Below are 10,236 nucleotides of genomic sequence, written 5' to 3' on the forward strand. Positions count from 1 at the left end.
ACTGGGATTTATGTATGTATGTTTGTGAGTTAAGTGTATAAGCTACTGGATTACCTAAATTTCCCTCGGGATTAATAAAGTATCCATCTATCTATCTATCTATCTATCTAAACAGAATAAGTCCATGGGACTAGAAGACCTATTAAAGAATTAAAGACTTATGTTATGCCCTAGTAATAAATACAAATGTTAAGGGTTGGTGAAAATGAAGTACAAATAAATCAAGAAAAAGTTTTTAAAGCAAGTGGCTAAAAGGTGGGCCATTGGTCTGCAGCTCACCAGTAACCATAAACCGATGAGCAAAAGGCCAGAGGCCCGCCAGCTCTGCCCCCAGTGGGCCCCCAGTGGTCCTCGGGCCTTCCATTTTCTTTTACAGATTATATTACAGGTGGACACAAACGTTTGTCGTGTTCTGGCTGCTGCTGAATCACGCATTTGCAATATAAATAGTTTTTAAGTGCAAGGACGTTTTATGTCAAGTGGTTCAAGGAAATCGTCTCACAAGAAAACGACTTCGCGGAACACATTCTGCATAACCGGATTACACCACGTGGACTCCAGGGCGCTAAAGAATTTTCACACAAGGCGCGGGCTGGTGTCAATCGGGGAAAAGGTCAAAGATCACGCATCACCCGATGTACCAATCAGGAAGGAATCTCCGGGGCCTCAGTGCCAGTTAATCTGCTTCTGTTGGGCTGCCCCGCTCCTGTCAGCCGTTTACCGACAATTCTGTTCAGTTTCACAACAGAATGACCAAGAAAAGAGGCGCCACACGGGAGGCAGACGCCGCTCCGTTGGTTGAAGCCGAACAAAAGCCGACGGAAACTTTGACAGTTAAAGGTAGTTAACGATAGAGGGTTAAGGAGTTAGTCTCGGCACCTCACCAGCTAACGCTAGCTGCTAAACTAGCTTTGTCAGTTTTGCTCGCCTGCTGTCTTACGATATTGGGATGATGCCATAGCAATATCAGGTTGCTAATTGTTCCATTGAAACGGCATATCCTTAAGAGGAATATAGGCTTATGGACAACATGTTGTGACGAGGCCATGGGTTGAATACATAAGAACTTAAGGTCTGGATGGTTAAGTTTGCTTGGTTAGAATTCTTAGCCCTCTCAGTCACAGTAGCTACTTGTCTAACATTACTTGGCAGAACGGATGGGAAGGGGTGGCGGGCGGCGGAATTTAGCTCTAAATTGTTACTTTGCTGAATGTGTAACTTGCTAACTGAAGCATTGGGCTTCGGTGAAGTCAGCTAGTGTCCTCAACTAGACTACCTGTTACTCGAGTAGAGGTCATTTCAGGTAACGAGTCACTGATTTCCAAACTTTCCTGGACATTGGTCCATGGACTAACTGTTCCACTCGTATTATCCAGTCATATTTGTATTGTGGTATAACAGCGACTTATTGGAAGAATCGCACTGAGCGATACTGTGTGTTTTGTATGTTGGTATATAGCTGTTCGCAGAGTGCAGAACTCGAATGACCCCTTTTCAGACGGAAGAACATAAACCACTTTATCGTGCAACAGCAAATGATGCAACTATAGCTAATGATTACTAGCCGGAGCGTAATACGTCATGCAAGTGCAGCAGGAGTCAACGGTGACTGTGTGTGTGTGTGTGTGTTCATCTCTAGGATCTTCATATGCAGGGTCGGGCTCGGCCCGCCGGTCGCTGCTAATCCTGGTAGGCATCTTTGCGTGCGCTGCTTCCATCATGTACCTGGTCTACCGGAACTTTCCAGAACTCAGTGCGTGAGTACCTCCCAGTTGCGGTCAGGCAACAAGTCATTTTTTCCAAGATGATTGATGGTCAAAAAGTATGTTGATGTTTTTGTTAGGTAATGATGATCACACTGAAGAATGGCCACACAATCAGTAACTAACTCATATCATGCACAACTAATTGAAACTCAGTTTTGCGCTGATGTCTCATAGCCACAGGCTTCTGGCTTCTGCATCATTTGCTAAATGTGTTTGATTATATACACACACACCTATATCCACACACACCTATACACACACGCACACGCAAAGTTCAAAGAGCCTTCTGAGTTGGCTGGACTTTCTCTCAGGCCAACAGTGATTCTGGTTTTAATTCTATTCAGTTTTATTTATATGAATTCATGTATTTATTTATATATATAAGATCGCTTGCGCTTAGCCAGGTGGTGCGATTGAGTGTGGGGGGGGGGGAGGGAAGAGGAAGAGAGATTATGTCACAAACAGATTACTTCATACATTTAAACATATTGGCATACATGTGGCATATATACACTCAAGGACACATACACGATTGATCATGGAAAAGAATGGAGAGCGCTAGCATTCAAGCCGTTGGTTGTAGAACAGTTTAGTGGGTATACAGTGTCCTCATAAGGTCACTATTATAAGTACTGGTTAGAGTGAGAGCAATGTCACCTGAAGATAATGAACTGCAGTAGCAGTATATAAATGCGTGATACCATCAGAAAAAGCATTGCATCGACAAATGAGAGTTTTCCGTTTTTATGATGACCTGACAAGCCCATCCACAAACCAATCAATGTCAAGTATAGTGAGACGCAGCTCACGTAGATGATGATGTCATGCAAAGTGAAACCAAAGCTTACTGGATCAAATGTATTCTGTGTAACAAAAACATGAACCTTGGCACTCTGGACTTTTTGATGTGTGAAAATGTCCTCAGATGTATGATAAGTAGAGGAGAAATTGATTGATGAGATCATCAGGGAAGTGATTGATGAGGTGATCAGGGAAGTGACTGATGATTGACGAGGAGATCAGGGAAGTGATTGATGATTGATGAGGTGATCAGGGAAGTGATTGATGAGGAGATCAGGGAAGTGACTGATGATTGACGTGGAGATCAGGGAAGTGATTGATGATTGATGGATCAGGGAAGTGATTGATTAGATGATGAGATCAGGGAAGTGATTGTTGAGGAGATCAGGGAAGTGATTGATGATTGATGGGATCAGGGAAGTGATTGATTAGATGATGAGATCAGGGAAGTGTCTGATAATTTAGATGAGATAAGTGAAGTGAGTTCAGGGAGGTCAATAGGTGTGAAGGATTCCACGCAGACACTTGACTGTGTGAGTGTGAATGTGTTGGAGCCAGTCGTGACTGTGGGAATGGGATAGTGTTGGAGCCAGTCGTGACTGTGGGAATGGGATAGTGATGGAGTTGGTTTGGCTTCAGCTGATGTGTTTCTCTTTCAGGGATGAGATGGAGAAGATGAAGATCCCCAAAGACATGGAGGACGCTAAGGCCCTGGGGACCGTGCTGTCCAAATACAAGGACACGTACTATTCCCAGGTGCTGCTGGCCTACTTCACCACATACGTGTTGTATCCTTACAGAACAGCCAAATGGGCTCACGACCTGAGCCAACCCAGCAGAACAGCCAAATCACTACCTGACCCAACCCATCCGAACAGCACCCAGGGTTAGGGTCGGGGTCATACAGCAACCCAGGGTACCCGAACCCTAACCCAGGCAAGCAGGGAAACGTATATCAACTGAATGATTTCACGAGGAGTAGAAGAATGATCATGTATAGGCCAAGGATGTGTGTGTGCAGTGGGTGATGAGAGAGCACTGAAGGAAAGGAGTTGACAATGACAATCACGGATCCCATTTGTTAACACGTTTTGCTAGTGCCTTACTACTATCCTACATTTAAATAGACACGAAAACCTGGCGAAATTGATTTTACACACCAAAACCGTTTGTTCAGAAGTGTGCGTGTGCTCGCGAGAACACTAGAACACTAGATGGTGGTAATCCTTTATGACCTCTGACCCTGTTCTGTTGCCTTGACTACTGGTCCTCAGCCTCCAGACCTTCGCCATCCCAGGCTCCATCTTCCTCAGCATCCTGTCGGGGTACCTGTACCCCTTTCCTCTGGCGCTGTTTCTCGTGTGCCTGGTAAGAGTTTAACCCTCACCCCAACCCTCCCCACTACGCCACTTTGGGGCTAGCTGCCATCCAGATAGTTATGGCTGTAGCGCTTTCTTGACATTAGGCATTAACGGTGAGGTGAGGCTCAGTGAGCTGCTCTACACACACACATGGGCTAGTGAGCTGCTCTACACACACATGGGCTCAGTGAGCTGCTCTACACACACACACATGGGCTCAGTGAGCTGCTCTACACACACACACACACATGGGCTCAGTGAGCTGCTCTGCACACACACACACACACATGGGCTCAGTGAGCTGCTCTACACACACACACACACACACACACATGGGCTCAGTGAGCTGCTCTACACACACACACACACACACATGGGCTCAGTGAGCTGCTGCACACACACATGGGCTCAATTGGACGTTACGCAGACTCTGTACCTAGGAGCCGGCAGGGTGATGTCTGTAATGTCCAGCTGATCCAGACGTTTGCGTTCTCACATACAGCCCCTCTGGGTAATGTAGTTCACATACAGCCCCTCTGGGTAATGTAGTTCACATACAGCCCCTCTGGGTAGTGTAGTTCACATACAGCCCCTCTGGGTAGTGTAGTTCACATACAACCCCTCTGGGTAATGTCTAGATAAGTTCAGGTTTGCAGTGCATGTCTTTAAAAGGACTAAGTCTGAAGTGTGGTCGTATTTAGTTTTTCATAAGAATGCTGAGGGAAATATGATTGAAGATGGTCACCCTGTCTGCAGAACATGCAGAAAGAAAACAAACACTTAAAATGAGTGACACGCACTCACACACTCACACAAAACACTCACACACACTCACCGCCCATTACTTTATAGCGATACAAAGCTTCTTTAGCAGGTTACAGAATTTTGGTCAGGCATGACCAGTGTTGCGAAATTCGTAAAAAGCTAGATGTCATTACTACATTAGAATGTGAAGAAATATCTTCTTTGTGCATATTGCAGTTAAGAAAACGGCATTCAATGTGGTTTTCACCTGTGTTGGCTCCTCCCCCTCTTTTGGCCCCTCCCCTCCTTCTGTCTTCCTCCCCCCTCCCCCTCCCTCTTGCCCTTCTCCTCCTTCTCTTCTCCTCCTCCTCATCCGCCCCCTCCTGTCCTCCTCCTCCTCCCCCTCCTCCTCCGCCCCCTCCTCTTCCTACTCATCCTCCTGTCCTCCCAGTGTTCAGGTCTAGGTGCTTCCTTCTGTTACCTGCTGTCTTACCTGGTGGGTCGTCCAGTGGTGCACAGGTACCTGACGGAGCGAGTCCAGAAGTGGTCCCAGCAGGTAGGTAGTGCTGACGTGCTGCTTTCCCATAGCAACTGAGAACCAGAGGGCCCTGTGATGTTGCATTAGTGTTTTAGTATAAAGGGCCCCTGTGATGTGTGATGTTACATTAGTGTTTTAGTATAAAGGGCCCCTGTGATGTGTGATGTTACATTAGTGTTTATGTATAAAGGGCCCCTGTGATGTGTGATGTTACATTAGTGTTTTAGTATAAAGGGCCCCTGTGATGTGTGATGTTACAATAGTGTTTTAGTATAAAGGGCCCCTGTGATGTGTGATGTTACATTAGTGTTTTAGTATAAAGGGCCCCTGTGATGTGTGATGTTACAATAGTGTTTTAGTATAAAGGGCCCCTGTGATGTGTGATGTTACATTAGTGTTTTAGTATAAAGGGCCCCTGTGATGTGTGATGTTACATTAGTGTTTTAGTATAAAGGGCCCCTGTGATGTGTGATGTTACATTAGTGTTTTAGTATAAAGGGCCCCTGTGATGTGTGATGTTACATTAGTGTTTTAGTATAAAGGGCCCCTGTGATGTGTGATGTTACATTAGTGTTTTAGTATAAAGGGCCCCTGTGATATGTGATGTTACATTAGTCTTGTTTGTCTGGTTTCCCTGGCGACGCCTCCCGGCGGCAGGTTGACGGGCACAGAGAGCATCTTATCAATTACATCATCTTCCTGCGCATCACGCCCTTCCTGCCAAACTGGTTCATCAACATCACCTCGCCAGTCATCAACGTGCCGCTCGGCGTCTTCTTCCTAGGCACCTTCCTGGGTAAGGGGGGAGAGACTACTGAAGCTGATGTGTGTGTGTGTGTGTGTGTGTGTGTGTGTGTGTGTGTGTCTAGGTTGTGTCTAGACTAGAAGTCTGAAACGTTATGGCTAGAAGTCTGAAACGTCTGCGTCTGTTCTCACTGAATGAGACCGTATTTATGTGTACCAATGATGAGGGCACACCATGTTTGGATGACTGTGACGATCATATTGAGCCCACATATGATTATTATTATTATTATTATTATCATAAAAGACTAGCCAACTCTCCCTAGAGTATCATCCTTCTCCTGTGTGTTCTGACTAGCCAACTCTCCCTAGAATATTATCCTCCTAGTTATTATTCTTACTAGTTATTATTCATTAATCTACTAGTTATTATTCTTACTAGTTATTCTTCATTAGTCTCTACTAGTTAATATTCTTACTAGTTATTCTTCATTAATCTCTACTAGTTATTATTCGTACTAGTTATTCTTCATTAGTCTCTACTAGTCTTTGTTGAGCCGTAAAGGTTGAAATGTGGTTCTACGACTACGCTACTGCGTGTTTCGACGGACTCAAGAACCTTAATAGTTCTCCGTCGGTTGGTGGGTGTCGCAAAGCAATAAAAAAAAAAAGATGGCGTACCTGTACATAAAAGTTGTTTTTTGATACATGTATTTGTGTGTGTGTGTACATGTATTTGTGTGTGTGTTGACGTGTACTTGTGTGTGTTTGGTAGGTGTGGCTCCTCCGTCGTTCGTGGCGATAAAGGCGGGGACGACGCTGTACGCGCTGACGACGGCGGGCGAGGCGGTCAGCTGGAGCTCTCTGGCCGTGCTGGGACTGCTGGCGCTGCTCTCGCTGCTGCCCGTGGCCTTCCAGAGCCGCCTCAAGACCAAGCTCCAATAGGCACAGCCAGCTCAGATCAGCTCAGGAATGGTGCAGGCCGCTGTCACTCGTACACTCACCTTTAGCCCCGCCTCTTCCTATCCCTCCCCGCGGATGTTCTGCTTGGCCTCCTGATGACTCAGTAAATTACGACCTGTTTCTTCAGACATGGGCTTCATTTTGGCCTCCATGAGCTTCCGTCTCATACACTCTAAACGGTCACTTCAGATGGCTGTTAAGTCTGATATCTCACTACTGGTCTCTGCTCTCTCCACTCTCACTACTGCTCTCTGCTCTCTCACCACTGGTCTCTCAAAACTGGTCTCTCCTCTCTCACCACCAGTTCCTGATATCAGTCGAATGGTCTCCAACCTCTCACGACTGGTCTCTGGATGTGCCATAGCAGGAGCCCACACCTCTTCTGTTGCCCTCACCTGCCAGGCCGACAGACCAGCGCAGACCACTGCTGACTGCAGACCACTGCTGCCTGAACTTTGCTGGTGCTGAGACACTGCTCCTCTGTGACTGTCAGCTGGTCTCTTGTTAGCGCCCCATTAGCTGGTCTCTGTTAGCGCCCCATTAGCTGGTCTCTGTTAGCGCCCCATTAGCTGGTCCCCATCAGCAATTCAGCTGGTCTCTGTTAGCGCCCCATTAGCTGGTCTCTGTTAGCGCCCCATTAGCTGGTTTCTGTTACCGCCCCATTAGCTGGTCTCTGTTAGCGCCCCATTAGCTGGACCCCATCAGTAATGCAGCTGGTCCCGCTCGGATCTGAGGTGTTGCCATTGGCCTTTAGCTGGTCTCCATGGTCGTCTCTGTGTGGATGCCCCTGTCTGACCTGCTCTGCGTGACCTCAGACATGCTCTGTGGATGTCGATGTTGTGAGCGCTGCTAAGTTTCTTGTTTTCATGAGTGTGGAGTTTTTAGCTTCTAATTTTAATTGATTAATTTGCGCCTTAAAGTAAAAAATGTGGCACGGAGTTTTAGCTAGACCTAAGGCTTTCTACAGTTCATCTCTGGCCACTCATATAAGCTCTTCTGCTCCTGGTGGTGACCGTGCCCCCTATTGGCCAGCTGTGGAATCACACGCAGACTCCAGGCTAAAGAGGGACCCAAAGGTCACACTGCACTGAGAAATCTGGAGGGCTGACTGTACATTAGAGGAATTTTTAATGTGTAATATGTCTTAATAAGTGTGTGTGTGTGTGTGGGTGTGTGTGTGTGTGGGGGGGGGGGGGGGCAAGGGGGGGGCTTCTGAACTCTAATCTCATCTGTCCACTAGGATGTAAAGAAGTCTTACTGCAGCACTGCACACACACACACACACACACACACACACTCACAGGTCTCCCCTCTGCGCATTACTTGCGGGATCGTAAGGGTCTGTCTCACACACTCCGTGGTCTCAGCCTCCTGCCCCAGTGCCCCTTGCCCCTCAAGTCTGGTGCCCCCTGGTGGCAGTCATGAAGTATTACACTCAATCACGGCAGTGCAGTAGGCTTCTTGCAATTTCTCCGATGTCATAAAAACTGCTTTATTACTAATATATTTATTACGACATAATTAAATCCTCAGTTGAACAGTCACACTCCTTCTTTGTCTTGTCATTTACCTCTTAGTAGCTTTCTCTCATCTCAGAGGATTTCTCATTTCTCTCATGGCAGCTTATGTTCTGCTGCTCATGTCCGCTGTGTTTGGGGTTCAGGGGTGTTTATGTTGGGGTCATTCGGATCACCTTCAGAGGAAAGCTGTTGCATGGCAGAGACAGATGAAATAAGGCATTTCCTAAAGAGGAGCATATAAGTAGTCCATATAGTAACAGGTAACAGTATACTGGCCTTTTCACACCAATTGCCGTGACCAATTTTCGTGAATCTTCTGTCCATATGTGTTTTTCATTCTGTCAACAGAGACTCCATACATTATCATCGTGTTTAGTTTCTGGCAAGGCGATACACTTTGGCCTTTCTGTACAACCCAACGATAGTGCCATCTAGTGGGAGTAAAGAAGACGCCTTTGATAGGTATGTGCTAGAAGCAGAGCAGTGACGTAATTACATTTAATGCATCAAGCGCATGCGCAGTACAAAGCAGATGAAAACAGCTGGAGGAGAAGGCCCACAATGCAATTCTCTCGCCTCCACGGGTTAAGCCTGTTCTGATTTTCAAGCCTGCCTTGGTGAATGTCTGTAATGGCTGCACCTAACGGATTCAGAGTCTACTACGATGCGTCTGACTAAGACGCCGCGGGGAAGGAGAGAACCAGACCGGAGGGGACCCGTCTGAGGTCCAGACTCAGGATGACCACCGGCTTCAGCTCCAGTTCCGTCCGCTTCGCAGATTACTTCGTGATTTGCGGACTCGACACAGAAAGCGGTCTGGAACCAGACGAGCTCTCTGGTACGACGTTTGAAACATTTATTATTTCAGCAGAATTTGACAGCTTGTGTTTGAGTGTTTATTCATTAGGCAAAATGATGTCGCCCGTGTAGGCTGCCTGTGTAGGCTGCCTTTAAGGTGATGCAAAACAACATCGACTCCTGTTCTCATCTCATCGAGCCAAGTACGCGTCACGGGGTTGGCTTCGCTATCTAAACAAGATCAGATTCATTTGAAATGTGTTCTAAAGACATATAATTAACAAGTAATTGTGTTTGACTGAAATGTAATTTGAAGGAATGCGATTTGGTACCATTTAGACTCATATGGCAAGGTGAACTGATAATGTCATTTTTGCGAGGCGCAGAACGGTAACAGTGTAGCACGACGAGTTTTAACCTTTCACCAGTCGCAGATAGGGTGAGAGGAAAATAGAATAGACAAGGCGACATGATGCATGCAGGATCTAGTTGGTTTGAGTAGCCTAGTTGGGGTGACATCTCGACCCCCGTCAGTAGGCCGGAGCCCGGCTGGCTGTTAAGTCTTGCGACGTGCTGCTTTGTAAACATTCTATAGGCCTAATTGTCCAGCCTAGGCTGTAGTTGACAGTCCCAGGTAAGTTACTGGGTAACATACCTCAGTCCTCTTGTCACAGTGCTTGTTTTCACTGAACAGCGAACGCAGTTCAGTTTTGCGCTCATAATCTAAACCACACGGTTTGCACCGAGCCCCTTCGGAAGAGTTGCACTGGCGGAAATGTGACAATAACATGTGTGTTTCTCAGAAGGTGTTTTACGACACAATAAGGTGTGTGTTTCTCAGAAGGGTTTTTTACTAACGACACAATAACGTTTGTTTCTCAGAAGTGGGACATCTAAACTAGCATCTAAAGTGCTGCTGCCAGTGATGTCAAGTATTCAGACTCTATATAAATATTATTATTAGTAGCAGTAGTAGTAGTATTATTATTAGTGTTCATGGT

At 46.3% G+C, this 10,236-nt stretch overlaps 2 protein-coding genes across 2 annotated transcripts in view; both read left to right on the plus strand.

The window, feature by feature from the left end:
* Positions 1-635: 635 nt before the first annotated feature.
* Positions 636-7,186, plus strand: tmem41b (transmembrane protein 41B). Its single transcript, XM_031557977.1, has 7 exons — positions 636-840; positions 1,640-1,757; positions 3,227-3,355; positions 3,842-3,935; positions 5,124-5,228; positions 5,868-6,006; positions 6,730-7,186. The coding sequence occupies exons 1-7, from the start codon at positions 750-752 to the stop codon at positions 6,897-6,899; spliced, it is 846 nt and encodes a 281-aa protein (XP_031413837.1). The 5' UTR covers positions 636-749; the 3' UTR covers positions 6,900-7,186.
* Positions 7,187-8,736: 1,550 nt separating this feature from the next.
* Positions 8,737-10,236, plus strand: part of LOC116225163 (DENN domain-containing protein 5A-like) — an 18,889-nt gene continuing 17,389 nt past the window's right edge. The window contains exon 1 of the mRNA XM_031587004.2: positions 8,737-9,275. Within this exon, the coding sequence (XP_031442864.1) occupies positions 9,176-9,275 (100 nt within the window). The 5' untranslated portion in view covers positions 8,737-9,175. The remainder of the gene's footprint in view (positions 9,276-10,236) is intronic.

Source organism: Clupea harengus, chromosome 20, assembly GCF_900700415.2.
Source record: "Clupea harengus chromosome 20, Ch_v2.0.2, whole genome shotgun sequence".
In the NCBI taxonomy this organism is placed as follows: Eukaryota; Metazoa; Chordata; class Actinopteri; order Clupeiformes; family Clupeidae; genus Clupea; species Clupea harengus.

Excerpts from the sequence above, each read along its gene's own strand:
- tmem41b (XM_031557977.1), top strand. The coding sequence starts at position 750 with ATGACCAAGAAAAGAGGCGCCACACGGGAGGCAGACGCCGCTCCGTTG. Across the intron at positions 3,356-3,841 it reads TACTTCACCACATACGTGTT|CCTCCAGACCTTCGCCATCC; the intron begins GTATCCTTACAG and ends ACTGGTCCTCAG. Across the intron at positions 5,229-5,867 it reads TCCAGAAGTGGTCCCAGCAG|GTTGACGGGCACAGAGAGCA; the intron begins GTAGGTAGTGCT and ends TCCCGGCGGCAG.